The following is a 20,918-nucleotide window of genomic DNA, read 5'->3' on the forward strand; positions in this document are numbered from 1 at the left end:
GTCATGGTAGGGAGAACACGTCAATGTAAGGGTGGGGTCATCTGGACCCCACTAGATAGCACAAGGGTTATTCAGTTACGACCAATTTTCCTCCGTACGCTGCAATATGTGCTAATTATACGTAGTGGCTGTGCGACACGACCTTTTTAGATGATTCTTTGTTGTTTCAGTTATGGAGTAGAAGCTTCTGCAGATTTCTCCTCCGTGAAATCAAGTGTGTATTAACTGTACTTGATTTAGCATTGCTCCTACTCTTTGTTTTATTGGTAGTCTGTGTAGCATTTCTCCAAAAAAGGAAAATGACTTCATGAAAACAGGTTCTTCACAGCAGCGGGAGAAAAGTAAATGATATCTATTTTGATAGCTTACTGTGAATATTTTGTTGTTGGTAACCAGATATGTACATTTTGGATATGCAAACATCAGAATAAAAAAACCCCCACTGTTTAAGGAAGAGCTATGATGACATAATTATGACTGTGTAAATATAGCTGCCAGCTCTAAGCTGCTTAGTGTCAGCCTCTGACACAGGAGGCCTCTGCCCCACCAGGGGACGCCACATCACCCATCGCAGTGTGGGGGTCTGGAGACGAACCCTGGAGGGGCTTTCTGTGAGCGATGCTCTCCAGTGCAGCCCTGAGAACGTCTTCTGCAATGTTTGCATCGCATGGTAACTGCATGCAATAAACGGAATCACTTTTTGGAATTGATCGTCAAGTTCTAATCAGTGGGTTTGGAAATGAAGAGTGGTAACTTCATTTTTTTGTTTTAGATGCATTAATTATTAAATTTAATCTAAAAACGTGGTGAACGGAAAATTCTGACGGTCTTAATCGTTTTAGCCAAAATGGAGAATTTTAAAAACTAACTAAATAAATAAAGGTAAGGGTCAAAAATATGCTGTTGAGTCAAAACTTCAGACTATAAAAGTGAAATTCTACAGTAAAAGTATAATATTCTGAACAAACCTTTGAGGGAAAAAAATAATTTTGTTCTAATTAAGTTGAAAAAATTAAGAATAAAGTAAAAATTCTGTGTTATATATTTTTATTTTGATAAGTCAGAAGTTCAATGCACTTTTTGTCTGAATCTGTTTATGGTGATGAGGCATTTATGCTGGGAAATAAGTCATTTTTGGCTTGTGCTGTTTTTGTCCACACGTTTGAAAAGCTGCGTTTAAAATAAAATAAAGCCAAGGCAGTTTTATAGACATTTTCAGAATAATTCTCCTAATTGACAGTAATTAAACAAGAGTCCTCCAAAGGGATATTTTTCACCGATGTGACAGGAAAGACATGGTTTGGATGCCGTTATTTGGTTCTGTTTAGATTCTGCAACACTTTATAGACACTTCATTGTGTTATGTGTTGTATAGATGTAGTGCTATTTGTTGTCTTTTGTTATCTGTTCTTTTATTAATATGATCTTGTTTTTTGAGCTGTGGTAAGAAATCCTTTTCCCTGTCTTGGGATCATTCAAAGTTCCATCTATATATCTATAAAATAAGCAACAGTTTGATTAAAGCTGCAAAAACTCGTTTTTGTAGCTCGAGAACTTTGATTGACCTTTTCTGGTCATAGTAATAATGGTTAGAGTCAAAACTCGCTAAATAGTTTGGTTGTTATATTTAAGTAACATGTTCAGTAAGTTGTGGGCGTTCATTTACATTTTCAGTAAAATACATTAAATTAAATGATACAAACTTCCTGAGTACGTCTTAAAAGGCTCCTGCTGCTACACTTGAAGTTTATTTGATGAAGTATACTTGAGTATAAGTAGAAAAAGTCTACTATAGACCATGTAGTTGGAAGTATTCTAACTAAATACTTCTTCAGACTACATTGGAACATTTTAAGTTTTACAATAGATACTAAATAAATAGTAGCCTTCAAGTGTACTACTTGTAGTAAGTACACTTGTAGTACTTTTTACTGAAGGTCCATTTGTTATAATGATCAACAAACAGATACAACATTTCAGGGAGCTTTATTATTATTTCCTCTGGATCTAACACCTGTTGTTGTTGTTGTTTGGACTTTGCCTCGCTGCGGGGGGGGGGCTCAGCAAAGGTGGGCGGCGCGCAGGTGCACGACGGCCCCTGATCCCGGCCCGTCCCACTGCGCCTGCGCACCGCGGCACGCTGACAGACAAACAGAGGAGCTTTTGTTAGTCGAGGAGCAGCAGCAGGTTGTGAAGAGCTTTACTCCTCTTCCTACTCCCTTTAATTACGAGTCAGGTCTCCCTAAAAACAACAACAACCCGGCTTTAAAGCCGACAGCAGGCGCGCGACGAGAGGAGGACCCACACCGACTGAGGAGAGAGAGGAGGAGGAAGTGCAGGAGGAGGACAGGAGGAGTCTCTCTCGGAGCTCCAGGTCAATGTGAGATCAGCGTCCCGGACTGTTCCAACTGCCGAGAAGGGAGAGACGAAAAGGCCGCCGAGATGCCGCTGGGACCCTGGAGGAAGAAGAACAAGGCGAAGGAGCACCTGATGGACCACGAGGAGGTCGGCGGCGGGCGCGCGGGCGCCGGGAGTCTGGCCAAGGCGTCCGTGAACGGCGCGGGGCTGCCGCCGCCACCTGCCGACCTGCGGCCCAAGCTGGTCTTCCACACGCAGCTCGCGCACGGAAGCCCCACGGGGAGGATTGAGGGATTTACCAACGTCAAGGAGCTGTACGGCAAGATCGCAGACGCCTTCAACCTAAGCCCACCTGAGGTAAGATCTACCTGTCCTACAGCGGGGAGGGGGGGAGGGGGGCGGTTACACCTGCTGTAAATAACTATTGGACTCTGTTTGACCTGAACTCGTGTCTTTATGCTGACTAGAAGATAAACAAACAGGATAATAAAAGTATGAAGGGTTTTCCTATCAGCCCTCGGATTTACTGTAGTTCTCGGTAAGAGTTCTCACCTGTTGTCTTATTATCAATTAATTAAAGGGGAAAAACGGCAAACAGTGGAGCCATAGCATCGTTTCAGAGCCTTGTAGAAGTCTAAACTAAAATCACTAGTAGTAGATGTGACTGTTTGGAGTGGTTTGTATTGATAACAACACGTTTTTATGGTTTATTTCAAATCTTTAAAAAAAAAGCTCTGAATGGTTGCAGTTGCAGTAAAAGGCCTTGAGGTAAACAGATTTGAATTGAAGTGGATTTTGTGGGAGATTAGTGTGGTGTTTGTCTCTAAAAGTCCGCTTTGTGTCATGTTCCTAAAGACACACCCTGTATAGTCTCTACCGGAACCTCACCTTTGGCCCTGCTAGACTGAGAAGAGTCCAGAACCATTGGAACAGTGTGACTGAAGGGCTGACACCAGCGTTTGTGCTCGGGGGACAATTTATGAGAGTTCTTCCCAAAAAAAACCTTTTGCAAAGAAAGAACATGGATTCATTTATTTTTTCTCCTTCCACCTGCTGGAAACAAAAGCAGCTTTTCTGTGATTGACTGTAGCTGCTCCTTTCACAGGCAGCCATGGGCGGCGCGCTCCGCTTTTGTCCGCTTGGAGGATGTTACACTCAGAGCCGAGTTTTCTGTTTGCTTTCAAGCTCAGACACCAGTTGCTTCCTTCAACGAATGTAACCATTAGACGGGAATTTGCGCAGTGAGATTCGTTCACCATGAATCACACAGAGCTTCACGCCAACAGGGATGAAATGAACCATTTCTGATTCTTTAAAAAGTGTATTTGGCTCCATCTTTTTGGGGGCTTGCTTATGCGGTCGGTCATGTCCCTCATTAAAATTCCTGCGTCTCTGCCTGAACTTGCTCACTGAAGCTGTCAAACAGCTTGTTGTTCTTCTTCCTAATGGTTTTAATGATGCGTGATGTGTTGTAGATGAGTCACTGCATGGAGTTCTCCGTTTTTATTTTCACCTTTTTCAGGATCTCCGAGACAAACGTGGAGTTTAGGCATCCGGTGCAGTCTTTCCAAAGAACATACAGCCATTTGGTCATGCATAGTGAAGAGAGATAAACTCCTGCTTAGGTTGAGCTCTATTTCTTGCTCAACAGGAAGTAGAGTAAAATAACTGAGCAGTCACAGGAAGAATCGAGTCTTAAATTCATTCAAATGTGGACTTTTGATCAGAACAGGTTTCTTCATCCTTTGAAGCACAGCACACTCGTCTATTCACAAGAATGTTACAGATAAATCGGAGACAAGGACATCAGACAGACGGAGTGGCGGAGTTTGACGCGATTACGTTCATTGTTGCACATTGGAAGTCCCTGACGTCCGGCCCAGTGGGCACGGCCTCAAATCTAACCAGATAACTGGTCCCAGGCACCGCCAGATCATCCCAGAGGACCCCAGGAAGCAGATCTGCCCATGGCCTCCTCCCTTCATAAACACCACCAGCTGATGGCTGAGCTCCACCCGATTTAAAAAAAACCTTTCCAACATTTCTGTGAGGTTAAAGAGGTGGCTGTCGGTTGCAGTGCTCACCCGGACAGACCTTTGGGAGCGAACAGATTTAGGAGCTTTTTGAGGTTGTTGGGATTGATCTGTCATGTCTTTAGGTGCTGACCGTCTGTGCGTTTTCCTCTGAAAGCCGTGTAAAAACAGCCACTACAGAGGTTTAGCGCACATTACATGGATGAACATTGGTCATACGTGAATATACGTGAAAAAAGTGAGAAATGCATCATGAATGAACCATGTTAAACCATGGAAGAAGTGGGAATAAACCACGCCAAGAACAACCAACACAGAACATCAACCGTGTGTTAATTGCGCTGTTTAGGTGCAATTCATTAGTAATTTGTGCGTCAAATATGTCATTTTTGCGAGATGTGTGCACCGTATATGCCATATAAAAGTTAAACATCAGTGGTACATGTATGAAAAGACACAACTTTGCATATGCATCTCACAAAAATCACACAATTGCATAAGACCTAGGTAATAATTGTGTATAAACCATTTAAAATGCGCGTAATTCTCAACTGACCAAAAATCCTGAACAGCTCAAAATCGAAGTCACGTAAAGACCCGTTGGTGGAAACCCTCGACGGACGTCTGAGCACAGCGACGAATGACGAACCCAAGAAACGCGTATGAATGACGTGTATCACACATGCATCACAAAAGACCAACATTTCATACGTGGAAAATGTAGGCAGTGGCTGTGTGACTCTGCCTTAACTTTATTCCTTTGGCACGGATTATTTATATGGTGCACATGCCATAAGATTGTTTTAGCACATTTAAGGTAACAATATTTTCTCCAACTTTTGCGATATGCATATTGCAAAGTTCGGCAGTGTCCACCTTTTAGTTTTTGAAAAGACGATTTTAAAATGTGGTGAACTCATTTACCTTTTTGATGGGACACGAGAAACATCATTTGTTTATCTATGAAGTGTTTGGCAGTAGTTTAGTGTTCGTTCTCATCTGGCCTTTTAGATCATTTTCTTGCACAGCTGGAAATGAATGTAGCTTTTGCGAAAACATCAGCTCCTCAAACCGTAACAGAGACGGACTCTAAAGCTCTAGACGGCGGCGGCGGCGGCGATGCTGCTGACTGCCTCACAGCGGACGTGGGGACTCTATCCTGATCAGCGTGGCGTGGCGCCGTGTGGAGATAAAGCTGAAGGTCTTTGACTATGCTCTGCCAAAGTCTGCTGGAGTTTGAGGTTTGCGTCTGTGACTTTGCCTGCTGGCTCACAGGAACATTTGCATTTATTTCCCTACAGTTTAAATATCTTCAGTGAAACCTATTGTTGTTGTTGCAGGAGTTAATGCACTGGAGAGTGTTTTTAACCAGGAATCCCTGGAGATGCATCCTGTTTGGTGGGTCTGCTGTGTTTGCTGCTCGGGTTTCTGCCGTCGTTCTTAAAGCAATCCGGCCCTGAAGACATACGGCAACAGAAATAGCTCACTTTACATAGTCCAGATGAAGATTAGGATTATTTTATGTCTCAATTTGCCTTAAAACTTCAGATTAATGGAAAGTATGGAAAGAGAGGGTTAAAGGTCATGAAGTTAGCAGCTGTTGCTACTTTATGATGCTTTTATTGAGGTATAGATGTGGAGGGATTTCCTTTCTGAAGCCAAACAGACGAGGAAAACTACAGAATTGGTCTTTTTCCCCCCACATTTTTCTGAAATATGTTTGATTAAATTAATACCTTACCTTTTAGAAATGATCTTGTGGATTATTTTAGTCCAATGTCTGATTTGTGTTTTTTATCATTAGTCACATATTTCACCTCAAATATAAGCTTGAAATGTTTTTCACAGCCATTAAATTGGAAGTTTTTCTTGTTTATATGTTGAACTGCAGGGAGGGCTGGTTTTTTTGGCCATATTTGCTCTGAGTGAAGGCTCGGGTTCTGGTTTCAACCCGAACCGGCCCTAAGATCCGTTTATTTTTTCCGCTTTTGCCCACAAACCTGCTGTTACGGAACAAACTGATAGAACCTGAAATGTACTGACCAGTTCCATCCATCTGTCAGAGCGTCTTCTGTTCCCACTTTGTTCTGTGTGGGGTCATGGGAAGTTGCTGGAGCCTATCCCAGCTGCTTCGGGGCGGAGGCAAGGAGATTGAGACCCTTCTGACAGAAAATCTTACACTTCACATCCTTGGTCTGGTAAATGAATGCTGAAGCTAATGCTGATTGTTGAGATTTCCTGTTAGAAAAGGCCCACCAAGCTGATATCAGCATTCCTGTTAACCATTAAAGATGCTCAACGCGGCGGAAACATTCGATCAACAGTGCCTGGAAACTAACTGCCGGTTGCTCTAAACTCCTCTCCGGGGTTTTGTCTCACACTGATTCTTCTTTTTATTTCATTCTAATATGCATTAGAATAAATGGATTTTATTAACAAACCAAAATGTGCTTCAGAATTTTTAAAAGTGGAAAAAAAAGTGATCCTTTTTATGATAAATCAGCTGAGGAATTACAGTGCTCAGCATAAATGAGTACACCCACTTTAAAAAGTACTAATTTAATCGATAGCTCAATGAACAAAAAAAAGTCCAAACTTTCCACAAGGTTGTGATTTATTCAACACTTTAACTTCATAACAACAAATTATGGTTAATCATCTAACTTACTTAGAGCAGTTCATTGCTGAGTTCATGATACCATCAATGAAATGCAGCCCCACATTAGGACACTGCCACCACCGTGTTTCACTGCATGCATTTTCCTTTGAAGTCCTCACCTTTGCGACGCCATCCAGTTTTCAAACCATTAGTTCCAAAATCGGGGATCTGTGTCTCATCTCTCCAGAGTATTGAGTCCCAGTAGTCTTCATCTTCTTCAGCATGGGCCCAACAAATGCTAGGCGTGCTTTTTCATGCATGGTTTTAGGAGAGGCTTCCTTGGTGGATGGTAACTATGCACGCCGTTCCTCTGCAGTGTGACCATATGACGTCACAGGAAACCGTTCGTCCAGTTTGGCGTTCTGCTGCTTCAGCTAGCTCTAGTGAACTTGCACAGCGATTTTCTTCAACCCTTTTCATCAGGAGACGCTCCTGTCCAGATGTTAGCTTCTGTGGACGGCCTGGACGTCTCTGTGAGATGGTTGCACTTCCATCTCTCTTAAATTTTTGCATCACTGTTGCTACAGTATTTTGACTGATCTGTAAAGCTTTGCTGATCTTGTAGCCCTCACCTTTTTGTGCAAAGAAATGAGTTTCTTTCTGAGTTTTGTGACATTTCTTTTCCATGGGGAGCCATTGCTGACAGCATGAAATGGGAAGGGCTGTTCTTTGTGACTAGAAATGCCCTTTTCTAGTCACCTGTGTGCTGGACACCTGAAATGAATCATTAGACTCACCTGTGGTTGAAAGCCTGTTCATTAGAATTTTGAAGTCTAAAGTTTGGCTTTTCTCCCAAGACTCTGACTGGGGTGTACTCATTTAGCAACATGGGCTTGATTCATTTGTTAGGAAAATCACTTTTTGTGTGTGCAAATTAACAAATCTTGTTTGCAGTCAATGCCGCACCTTTGTAGAAAATGTAGATTCTGAAAGAACAGCAACGGTAGTGGTCTGTACTTATTTATGCTGGGCACCGTATATCAAAAAGATTTTTATCCACATGTTTAGGTAGAAGTTTTACTTTTTGTTTGCTTGAACTTAAGCAGTAAAATAAACAAAAGTTCATTTTTATGTTCAGAGCCTTGTTGGTGAGTAATTAGGATTTAATAGGTACTGTTACATCACATACTCAGATCAGAGGAGGAGGACAATGCTGCCTTGCACCCCTAAAACATGTCTTCTGCTCTGTTTGTTTGGGAATTTAACCCAAAAATCTCTTTTTAGACTTCAGAAAAAGGGCTACAGCCTTTAAGCATAACCAAATGGAGCCTCTCCATCAAACTGCATGCTGGGTACTTTGCAGCTGAAAGCCTCATTTCCGCTCTTTCATTTTGTTTGTCATTAAAGGAGCCGTTCAAGAGGCTGTCATTTGTCTGCAGCTCAGTTGCCAAAGAAACGGCTTTCCTGAGCTTTTAGCCAACAGTGTTTTAATGGCCGGCACACTTCAGAGGGCGGAGCAACGAGAGGCTGCGTTGGCCGGCTCTGCCGTGTTCCACACAGCAGACGCTAAAGCCTCGCGGCAAACGTTTCTTATTTAGGCTGAACACAAATCAAAGCAATGCTACTGTCAGTCCTACCATCTAACGCAGAACCTGATGAGGGATATTCACATCACCAAAAACTGTTTTCGCTTGATAAATATCTTCAGTTTATTAAGTCGTGTAGACAAGTATGAGATGCATCCGATGAAAACTTCTGACAGTTGAGCAGTTCACTGAGATCACCTTCTCAGAAAACTAAGGATAGCAGTTTTTCTGCTTACATTGTGTTTAGAACAGTAGGACGGGGTCTCACTGCCAACATGCGGATTAACAGTTTCATTTTTTATTCATTTATTTTCTCACATTTCCAAAGTAATTTGATTTGATGCCAAAAACTCATACTTTGTGACCACAGCTTAACACTTTCAATAAATGCCTAAAAGAGACAGAAATATCTTAAGGAAAAGCTTTTCATCGTAACTCCCTTAATAATTAACACAGCATCGTTGACTACATGCCCCTCACTCTCCCTTCCTGCCCCTGCCATGGTGGTCCGAGCTACACCGGACAAATTCATAAAAAACACACATTTCTGTTGGTTTCATCTCCATAGCAACCATTTTATTTTTTGCTCCCATGGGGGTGACCAACAGATTTCTGCCGTTTTGGGAATTATCAGCAAAAGTACATTTTTGGATTTCCTTGGGAACAGAGATTTTTTAACCTTGCCCACATTCTTAATATGTTCACATCGTATGTCATGTTGTTTTTAAATTCTCGTAATTTTCCAGTAAAAAATGTGCGAGCGATAGATAGATAGCAATATTTAAAAATCGACAAACTTTAAAACCAAAATTTTTCCCAAGTAGCTTCCCAATGATGCTGGAGGAGGAGGGTATAGAGCAAAATCCCTAGAAGTTTCAATTTGTTGGCAGACCTAAAGATGCTTGTTGGTTTTTTCTTTTGAAAATTCAAGGTGGCGGCCTCTTCCTGGGGTCAAAGGTCAATGAAACGTTGATAGTGGAATGGTTGCAACCTTAACCTGTTGGCATGTGTGTTATGGAGTTAAATTTTTACTCCCAGCGATCACGGATCAAACTCCACGCACGCAATGGACGTCCCACGGGCGCGGCCCAGGCTCCACGACCACTCCTGGAACCGCTATCGGAAAACATGAGCAGCACAGCCTTCACAATAAAACTGCACACCAAAATACTTCCGGGTCACCCGTGTGTCTAAGAGGAACTTTTAGAAAATGCATTTAAACGTTCATTATGTGTTTGCTTCAATGTGATTTTTAGAAAAAAGGCTAAATCGAAAAAGGATTTGTTTTTCTATAAAGGTTTAGAAATTGATACATAAATAAAGCAGTCCCTATTTTAATTTGAAAAACAATTGATACACGGATTAATTATGCCTCAGCAATGATCATGAGGCAGTGACAACAGCAGCTCTTTAGACCAGTGTTTTTCAACCGGTGTCTCATGGGAGATGGTCAGGTGTGCCGTGGGAAATTATCCATTAACTGATCTAAAAACATTTAGCATCTCCAGGATATCAGCTCTTTGTTCATCCAAACAGGCCCTGATAAAACACTGAGTAGTTAGGAATATGAAAGATTGTAAAACACTTTTTTCCTTGTGTTTATTTGATTCTATAAAAGACATTTGATAAGAATGACGGTACCGCGATTTAGCTGCAGCTTCAGCTGTTTTTGGAAAAGTCCTGCCCCTTTAACTGTCTCCACCAATCATTCTCCGGAAAAACAGTTTTTAAATCTTTATTGATAAAATCAGAGGTCAACAGTTTAGTTCTCCTTCAAGGTTTGTGTTCATTAACAGCCTGCGATGCACCTTGGGGGGAGGAGCTACTTGGCAGTGGTCCCCTTCCCATGGTTGCCGTATGGAATGGGCCCCCCCCCCTATCGGTTGTATTTGCACCTTAGACATGTAGGGCCCTTGGTAGGGGGGGTGCTTGGACATCACTCCCAGCAAGCAGCAGATGTCATTTTAGCGCCCTACCCGCCAATTTCAACTCCACCGCAGACATTTAGGGCCCCTTGGTTGGGAGGGTGATGGGACATCACTGTGAGTAATCAGTCCCCTCAGTGCCCTACCCGCCAATTTTAACTGCACCCCCTTAGCACACACACCCTTCACTCCTCAAAATATACATTCCAACAAAAACACACACCCTCACAAACACACACACGCATTTCACAAGGAAGGTGGGACCTAGGACCATCTGTCCCCTAACCCATCCCTGGTAGGGGGTACTGCACCGTTTGCAACGGCGGCCGTGTCCCCTGGGTGCTGGCTTCCTGGGCCCGGCAGTCCTCTCTCCACGCAGGGAGGGGATCCCTGAGCTTCTGGCAAGTCCAAGAGCCGGGGATAACATCACATCTGAGCCGGGGGGTGTCCGAGTTCCTGTGGTGTGGGTTGTGGTCCTTACCCCTGAGAGCTGGGCCTCGCCAAATTTCCAACTGTGGCCGAGCCTGGTCGGGCCATCTCTTGTGGACCCCCCTCTTTTCCTGGGTGCCCTCCTCCTGGGCGGGGGCGGCTGGCCCCTGCCTTGCTCCTTCCTGGAGCAACCGTGGGCCGCGTTGGTGCCTGGAGCGCGGAGTGGGTCTCCCTTGGGGGGTCCAGGCTCGCACCTGGGGCTGGGGCGGGGGGATGCCCAGAACTCCTGGGTCGTGATGAGGTGCTCGTCTGGGGCTGTGGGCACTCTTCTGGGGCGGGGCCGTGCGTTGGGCTCTCCCGGCTCGGCGGGAGGGCTGCTCTCCTGGTTGGGGCTGGAGCTGCACTCTTTTTTCCCCCCATGCCTCCCTGCTCTCTGGCTCTGGGAGCCCCGGTGCCGTCCTGGTGGCCCAGGCCTGGGTGGCGGATGTGATCACCCGGAGGGGGGGGGGTGGTCTCTACCTGCTGCCGTGTGGCGTTGGGGGGTTCTGGCTGCTGCTGCTGCTGCGGCGGGGGTCTTGGTGTGGGGGTGGCTGGGCACTCTCCCTCCTTCTTTTCACATGCCATCATCCATTTTAGAAGAATATGAACACTCACTTGAGCACAGGTGTTAGCTCACCTTGTCACTAATATTTTGCGTGATTGAATGAAATATTTCACACTAGTTGGTTTGAAGGCATAGGTATGCGTGTGGAAACAGTGTTTTTATTGTTTACATGTTGACATGTGAACATTTTTGGAGCCAGCAGCTATGTTTGCAACATCTGAGTGTGTGTGTGGACAGGCCCTGCCCCCTCTAGACTTGTAGTACATTTGAACCTCACTGTAATGATAAACATCCAGTAAACTTGTTGCTTTATGTTGCTTCATGGTTTTAAACCCCCCCCCCCATAATCACCATCCTATTCCCCCCTTTCTAACATCCCTCTCTCTTCTTCCCTCCTTTCCTTTTCCGTCCGGTCCAACACAAAAGATTTTGATTTAAAATGAATAGAGTTTGGCCTCAATTACAAAAGGGGTTTATTCAGACATACCTCTGGTTTGTCAGAAGATTCAGAACCCCTGTTGTTAAAGTAAAATATGTCCAACACAAGAGGCCTTCAGCTCTCATCTGTTTGCCCAGCTGTTGGACAGGACAAGTTAAAAAAAAAAAAAAAAAAAAGACAAAACTGCAGCAACTTCCAGCTTACTCTTCACAAAAATGCCCGTGAGATTGCAGAGGGACTGTACATCAATACAGACTTTCTCCGTTTTTCAGTTTATGGATGCTGGTGTGCCGCAGGATTTTTGTCAAGGATAAAGTGTGCCTTGGCTCAAAAAAGGTTGAAAAACACTGGAGTAGAGAATTTGGCCCTTATTGTTTTGATTTTGTATTTGTTCTTGTTGTTGTTTTGGTGAGTTTTTGAGGACGTGGTCAAACTTTTGCTCTAAGGTGCAGTAAAAAAAAAGAAGAATGAAGCAGAAACAGATAAGCTTCCTGAAAACATGCTAAGCTCCTCTAACTGGCTTTGTAGAATAGGTGACTCATTAACCCTCGTTTACGCAATGTCATGCAGTCGTCTTCAGACTGAAGTCATCTTCTTCTCTCTGTGTACTTTAGCTTCTTTAAACCTCTGCCTCACGATTGCTCCAGGTGCTGACAGACAGACTTCAGGAAATCTTTCAACAAGGCCTCTCTTGGTGACGCTGGGAGGTTGTAGCTGCCCCGGTCAGTGGGAGGTGCAGAAACTGTGGGAGGAAGGCGCCCGGCACCGCCGCCGCTGCATATCATACCAACACCTGCCGCATGGACGAGCCGCTCGGCAGGAGGGGAGCAGCTCTGAGAGGCAGCATAATGGAAAGCAGTGTGGGAGTCTGCTCTGCTGCTGTTCCTCCCACCTGTTGTTGGGTAATAGGCTGGCCCGGGCAAAGCCAAGAAGAGGGTGAGGCATCTGTTTGGAATAAATAAAGACTCACTCGTCAGCCTGGCTGCAGCTCTTCCCTCGCCTCGTCTCCACGGTTTTACAGTTCTCTGCTCTTTTCAGCGGCGACCTTCCTCCTTTTGTAGCTTTTATGGTCACTCGAGATAAAGAACAAGGCAGCAACAAAAAAAAACATGCTCCTTTGGGCTGATTGGTGCACGAAACTGATCCTTTTTTTAAAGCATTTTCAGAATAACTTGAAGCTCTGCTGCTCCTGATAATGATGATGATGATGTTAAAAATGCTGAATAGAAATCAGGCACTAAGATTTCTCACTGCTTTGAAAACCCAAGTGAAGCTAAACCTGATAGTCCCCCCCCCCGCCTGCCCGGCTGAGCTGGCACCGAATAAATGTTTTACAACCAAACGACCTTTTCCTCCCAGGTTTCACCGTCTGTCATAGAAGGCCTCTTGTGCAATGCTCCGCCCCGATCACATTACCAGACGTGTGGAACCAGATTTTTTTCACATTTCTAAAGCAGGATGGGAAAATTCTCTGTTTTTAGTCAGACAAACAGAGCTGTGTGAAAAGACACGACAAGAGCATCATGGGAAAGGGGAGGAGAAATGCACTACTCTCCAGAAGCTAAGGATATGGACTGTTCCTCCTGTTTGGTCTGAAATTAAATGAAATGCATAAAATTTACCTTTGCTATTACTACTATTGAATGAGAAGAAACGCCATCTTTATTAGTTTGATCTGTAATACCCGAAAAGGAAGACAAATAAAACAAATAAACATTGACCACGTCGATGGCGAGTTTTTCCACCATTTGCTGCCATGACAGCTTGACAGTGACGTGTCCTGCTCCTCACCAGACTAATGATGATGTTCCACTCTTCCACAAGTGCTACATGCAGTTCTGCCAGGTCACTTGGGGGTCCGATCATCCAGTCTCCGATTCAGCTGGTCCCAAACGTCCTTTACAAGGGTTCAGGTCAGGGGTCATTGCTGGCCAAACCATATGAGGTTCTATCTACCATTCATTCACCATGTGGTGGAGCCTTATCATTCATGAACAGAAAGTTGGGGCTATTCTGTTGGAATTGGGGAAGGATGGTGGATCCTATGATGTCTCTGGGGTCAGAACGTGGTTTTGCTCTGACTGGTGACGCCCGTCCAGTCTGTTGCAGCTCTTCCACCAAAGCCAACCCTGGAAACCACGTTGACCTCAGTGTATCGCTCACCTCGTCTTCTCCATCGACGCAGACGTCCGTCATTTCTGTGCACCGTGACCCAACACCAATCAGAGAACAGGATGGTAGACCAGTGCTGCATTGTCCAGGCCACATGGTCTTGTACTGCAAACAGTCACGGCGGCGTCTTGGCGTTGGTGGAGTCGCCCTCAATGGTCGTCTGTCATTCAGGTCAAATGAGTGAGGTCCAAGGGTTAGTCTGGAAACCCCAGTACCCCTCACATCTGGTAAACGGGCCGGCAGCTGTGTGGTGTTTGCTAAACTGTGTCTAAGGTCAGAGGTCCTTAGGTTCTGGTCATGGTGGTGGTCTGTCACTGCCGGGGCTCCACTCCGGGGTCTGTCACAAACTCTGACAGCAGATCTGAGTCTTGATGCGAGTCTGCTGATGACACTTAGAGACTCACCAAGTTCACCTGCAGCATCTGACTGTCTACCACCAACCTGAAGGCGCTGTGGCCCGGTGGTGCTGCTCGTCCGATGAGTGACGTTGTGTAATCGTGGCTGTCTGAATGATGCAATGACCTGCTGACTAAATCAGCTTTTTAGACCCACAGAACGTTGACATTGACGTAATATTGAAAAGGTTTTTCTTTTAGAAGTTTTTTGGTTTTGGCTCCAATAAGTCAGACACACTGAGCACAGTAAGACCATGATGTGGAAAACACAAAACGATACAATTACCTACCAATCCTGAAAATCCATGAAGTGAAACAAACCGTGTTTGTCCTCGGAGTTTTCCACCACATCCCTACCTTATTGTGAGTTTATTCACTGCGAAAAAACTGTTACCTGACCGTTTTTGATCTTCTAAAATAATCTAAAATTGGGCTTAGTCAAGTGGTAAATACCAAACGTGTATCCATTATTTAAAACGTTGATTGTCTGAACTCTGACATTGCCATGCTTTTATTTTGTGAAGTGATGGTCATTGTTCATGTGAAAACATATTTGCTAATATTTTTGACCTTTTCTTGTCTCTGTTCAGATCATGTTCTGCACTCTCAACACCCACAAGATTGACATGGAGAAGCTGCTGGGGGGCCAAATTGGTCTGGAGGACTTCATCTTTGCCCACATTAAAGGGATCAAAAAGGAGGTGGAGGTGTTCAAATCTGAAGATGCTCTGGGCCTCACCATCACCGACAACGGAGCCGGATATGCATTCATAAAGGTGAGAAGGAACACCACTCCACACCTGAGATCTTTTCTTTCCACTTGGTTTCACCACTTGACTGACAGAGAAACTCATTCCTGAGACACCTGCAGCAGGAAGTGAGGTGTGCTGTAGGAGAGAATGACTTCCTGTCTGCTGTTTTTACTGGTAAACGGCCCTGGATGGAAGGTTTGTTGTTATACAGGAGTCAGGATTGTGGTAGTGTCTCTTCACTTACAGCAACTCAACACAAACATGGAAAAGGTTTTTTTGTTTTAAAGCTTTGACACGTGGGATCAAATATTAATATTTAAAGTCTGATCATCTTTTGATCTAATTGCAAAGTTTTCCCGCCATTTCTAGCCAAAATTAAAAAAAACTGTGTCGTTTTCTGGGACATAGTTTCTGCAGAGTGGCTGGAGTTCATCAGAAATTCACCTCTGAGCTGTGGGCGGGGCTGTTGTTGCAGAGCAACCCCGCCCCCTTCCATCGCCATTGCTGGGAGCTTGGAGCAGAGAGCTTGTGGCCTGACCAGTGTCACAAATATCTGATATATAAATCAATAAGATTTTGTCTCGATCTGACGTGGAAACAATTATGCACGCTTTTAATTCTTCTCGTTTAGATTACTGCACCTCTCTTTTTACCTGTTTTAACAAACGTTTCCTAAACCTTCTTCAGCTCGTCAAAACTCTGCAGCAAGGCTTTTAACAGGAACCAGTAAACGGACACGCATCACTCCTCGGTTGTCTGCTTTACGTTGGTTACCAGTCAAATTTCGACCTGATTTTAGTTTTTAGAGCCTTGGATGGTCAAACTCCGACGTACATACAGTCAGGACCATAAATATTTGGACAGAGACACATTCTTTCTCATTTAGTTTCTGTACATTACCACAGTGAATTTTAAATGAAACAACACAGATTCCATTGAAGTGCAGACTTTCAGCTTTTATTCCATAGGTTGAACAAAAAGATTGCATAAAAATGTGAAAAAATAAAGCATTTTTTAAACACCAATCCCTTCATTTCATGGGCTCATAATTAATTGGACAATTGAAATGACTGAAAACCAAATGGTCATTACTAATATTTGGTTGAAAAGCCTTTGTTGGCAATGACAGCCTGAAGTCTTGAACTCATGGACATCAGCAGATGCTGGGTTTTCTCCTTCTGAATGCTCTGCCAGGCCTTTACTGCAGCCGCTTTCAGTTGCTGTTTGTTTGTGGGCCTTTCTGTCTGAAGTTTAGTCTTCAACAAGTGAAATGCTGCTCATTTGGGTTAAGATCAGGTGACTGACTTGGACATTCAAGAATATGGAAATGATTCTGCCATCATCCAACACTGTTGTCTTCCGTGGACGTCCAGGTCTTGTTGCGTTGCTGAGTTCACCAGTGCTTTCTTTCTTTCTCAGGATGTACCACACTGTTGATTTAGCCACTCCTAATACTGTAGCAATTTCTGGTTTCATGTTTTTTTCTGTTTTCTCAGCTTAATGATGGCTCCTTTCACCTGCATGGAGAGCTCCTTTGACCGCATGTTCTCTGTTCACAGCAGAAGCTTCCAAATGCAGCACGAGTCCTCTAATCAACTCCAGGCCTTTAATCTGCTTCACTCATAATGGTTTTCAGTTATTTCATTTGTCCAATTACTTGCGAGCCCATTAAATGAAGGGATTGTGTTTAAAAAATGCTTTAGTTTTTCACATTTTTATGCAGTCTTTTTGTTCAACCCATGGAATAAAAGCTGAAAGTCTGCACTTCAATGGCATCTGAGTTGTTTTATTTAAAATTCACTGTGATAATGTACAGAAACTAAATGAGAAAGAATGTGTCTCTGTCCAAATATTTATGGTCCTGACTATCTGACCTTTTAACCCCGTAGTCTTCGGCCCAATCCTTGAGGTCTTCCAACCAAAATCTTTTAAGCGATCCAAAAACTCGCTTTAAGTCTAGAGGAGATCTCTCATTTCAAGCCATTGCTCCTCGTCTTTGAAACTCCCTCCCATTGTTGTTGCGTCAGATTTAATCCATTGACTGTTTTAAATCTCAGGTCAAGACATTTTCATTCAGGAGTGCTTTTAGTTGATTTTATTCCTTGCTTTACTACATTTTACTGTGTTTTGTTTTATTATAATTACTGTACTTGAGTACTTCTTTGAGTTTTGAGATGATTTTATGCTCCTTTTGTGAAGCACTTTTACACAGCTCTCTGTTTTCGGAGAAAGTCAACTTTTAAGTCTGGTGAAGATCGTTGTGAGAGCTGCTGAGAGCCACAAGCTTGTTGTAACCTGGAACCGGAACAGTGAACGGATTCTTATGCGTCAGTCCTGCAGCTCCAAAGAGAGGAAGGTTGACAAAACGATCGGACTCCTTCGAAAGCTGGAAAAAAGCTGGAAAAAACCTCACCTGAAGCTCAGACAGATGTAGAGACGTGGTTTCTACCAGATCAGAGTCTCTGTGTTTGTTCTTTGGTTGCCCGGTTCTGTTCGGTGGAGTTGAGGTCGGGGCTCCAAAGTCCTGCAGGACGGTGTCTCAAGAGTTTGGAGCACCGTGTTGGCTTGTCATCCTGAAGCATCTAGACTGCTCTGCAGTGGAAGGAGTGACTTTAAGCCCAAAGCTTTGGCTCCCTTCATCAAAACCCACACATGTGGCACAATGCAGTCATGCAAGTGATGTTCTCCAGCTGAGTACAACTCACTGCTTTTAAACACCATTCATCCATATGAGGTCGCTTACATTCTACGCACTGTTGGAACTTTAGCAAAGAGGCAAAAAAACATCATTTTCTAAAGAAAATTCTAGAACTAAAGTCTCTGGACTTTCCTGAATTAAATGAATAGGAAAAAAGAAACATGTTTAGCTGATCCGTGGAACTGGAAAAAGGTTCAGAGAAGTGATGAACTTGAAGTGATGAGCTGCTGGAACAAAAAGTTTCTTTTCTAATCGATCTCTATCAATGCAGATTTGTGGATGGCTCCTGTTCTAGTAGAACAGAGGGTTCGTTTTAGCTCCACAAAAGCAGCTTCACAACAGCGAGCCGCTCACATGTGCCACCATGTGATGCTTTTATGGAACTGCATCCTGGGAGACTGGAATTAAATAGTAATCTATACAAATGTGTCGAGTTTTGTGCTCCTTTGTCGTCTCCTCACACTTTCTGCCTGTCCCCGTCTGCATGGCAGCGGATCAAAGAGGGCAGCGTGGCGGACCGCGTGAAGCTCATCTGCGTCGGCGACCACATCGAGTGCATCAACGGCCAGAACATCCTCGGGACTCGGCATTATGAGGTGGCCCGCATGCTGAAAGACCTCCCCAAAGACAAGCCCTTCACCCTCAAGCTGGTCGAGCCGATGAAAGCGTTCGGTGAGTCAAAGACGCGCGGCAGAGACCAGCAGGTGACGCCTGAACGGCTGACCTCGGCTTGTAGCTCCGCCTCCTTTACAGTCTGCGTTTGTTGTCTTGTCTTCACTCTGACAGACATGCTCGAGCCGCGGTCAAAGGGGGCCAAACCAGCCAACGACAACAAGATCGGGAACGGAAAAGGGACCCTGAGGCTTCGCTCCAAAGGCCCCGCCACGGTGGAGGAGGAGGTAAAGTCAGAAAACATTCTGAATCTGGTTTTTCTTTAAACTGGAGAACGATTAGGCCTGAGGCAGTTTTCTTATGTATTCCATTTGTTCTACATCATTTAAACAAATGTCAGAGTTTTGTAATCAGTGATCACCACTGCAGTCTGTTGGGTTTGTTGGTAACCAGCAGATGTCGGGGTGTTAACTCTGAATGGTTGGTGTGTTTCAGCCGACAGAGTTCGAGGAGAAAGCGATAAAGAAGGTGGATGATCTACTGGAGAGCTACATGGGCATCAGAGACACTGAGCTGGGTGAGGATCTCCACACGGAGGTTTAAGGCTCCATAAACGCCATGCTCTCCCTCCACAGGTCGGAGTGTGGCTGAGCCCACGCCACAAACACACCTGAGGGTTAGAACCCAGCCGTCACGCAGAAAACATGTAGAAGACGACTAAACCCAGACATTTCCTGATGCTCTGTGTGCGTTTGGCCTCTTTCATGTGAACACATTGATGAAGTAGCAGCTACATGTCTGTTCCATTTAAACGTGTTCCGCTGAGATGCAAACGGAGGATAAGTTGTTGCGTTTCCATTGACTGATTATTTGCAGACAAATAGATCCACGAACGTTTTTGTTTTCCTGGTCTGAGCTGGAATCTGGATCAGAACTGGACATCTGGACGGCTCTGATATTGCTGCCATTTTTGTTGCCCCGCTACTGATAGGTTGGGGCCGTGAAGCAGCAAGTGAAAATGTGAAATGTTTGCTTTTCAAATCTTTTTCTTTGCTTTCCAAAATACATTTTTGCGTTTGCAACACAAACGTTGTCTCTCATCTCACTTCCTCCCGTTGTCTGTGCCGTGTCCTCCCCAGCTGCCACCATGGTGGAGGTGGGCCGGGACAAGAAGAACCCAGATGAATTCGCCATGGCGTTGGACGAGACCCTGGGAGACTTTGCCTTTCCGGACGAGTTTGTCTTCGACGTCTGGGGGGCGATTGGAGATGCCAAGCAGGGAAGGATTTAGGGGGGCTGCTGCCTCTGAATCCTGCTTTGAGCCCCCCACCCCCACCCCAAGGCTCCGCCCACATTCAGGGGCAGCACCTTGTAAAGGCTTCCTAATGGAATTCCAGGTCCAACCTGTCCAGTGTGAGCGGCCTCAGTCTTGACCCTTGGAGGCACCTCTATGTCCTTCAAATGGTCGATTTGATTTAGGAAACCTCAAACCCCAACCACTTAGGAGGTTCGATGAGGTTTTCTCTCCTTTATTTTTATTTTTAATGTAAAAAAAGCCCATCCATCTATCATGAAGAGATTTTTGACCTTCACCTGATCTGTGCCGCTGATCGACAAGCGAAGCTTTAAGGTCTCTCGGCAGCCGTCAGGGATGTGAACTGCACAAACGAGACCTTTAAATTAGGACTTTCTAGCTGTGTAATTTTGAATATACAAAGGTGAACCAGAGGTTTTTGTAGGTTTTTTTTGTAATATGTGAAGGAGCTGCTGATTTTCCAGCAGTCACTCTGTGTAATTAGAATGATGGTAGCAATAGTTCTTCCAGTTTTGTCTTCTATTTTTAAAGCTCTTTCATGAAGTCTTATTGTCTGGTTTGATCCAGACTGAGCAATAGAGTTTTTATCATCTTTAATCCCTTAACGCCTGAGTTTATTTCCAGCTATTAAGTCACCTATGATTTTTAAGTAATGCATCATTTAGGTAATTTTATTTGTGACAACAGGCATTAAGGGGTTAAGCCCTCCGCAGCTTCACCAGCACTCATTTCCTGTTTCTCGTGTTTTACGGAGTCCTGGCGTCTTTTCTTGTAATTTATTTTGTAAAATCTGATGCTGCAACACTTGTAGGAGAACGCGGCTCCAAACGAAGGCCGTCGGGTTTTGAACTTGTTAAAAACTGTCTTTATATGATTAAGATCAGCATCATCTCACTGTCAAGATGCTGATTTCTGCTGATGCAGCAGTTTGACAAACTGTAAGGGATCACTGTTGATGCATAGACAATAAAACGTACCATACTGCCCACGTCAACGCTGTC

General features: G+C 44.3%; 1 protein-coding gene across 1 annotated transcript; it reads left to right on the plus strand.

Moving 5' to 3' along the window:
- The first annotated feature begins 2,125 nt into the window (after nucleotides 1–2,125).
- On the plus strand, nucleotides 2,126–20,905 carry gipc2 (GIPC PDZ domain containing family member 2). Its single transcript, XM_023964798.1, has 6 exons — nucleotides 2,126–2,715; nucleotides 15,131–15,316; nucleotides 18,482–18,662; nucleotides 18,777–18,889; nucleotides 19,098–19,179; nucleotides 19,742–20,905. The coding sequence occupies exons 1-6, from the start codon at nucleotides 2,443–2,445 to the stop codon at nucleotides 19,891–19,893; spliced, it is 987 nt and encodes a 328-aa protein (XP_023820566.1). The 5' UTR covers nucleotides 2,126–2,442; the 3' UTR covers nucleotides 19,894–20,905.
- Nucleotides 20,906–20,918: the final 13 nt, after the last annotated feature.

Source organism: Oryzias latipes, chromosome 17 (genome assembly GCF_002234675.1).
Source record: "Oryzias latipes chromosome 17, ASM223467v1".
Taxonomy (NCBI): domain Eukaryota; kingdom Metazoa; phylum Chordata; class Actinopteri; order Beloniformes; family Adrianichthyidae; genus Oryzias; species Oryzias latipes.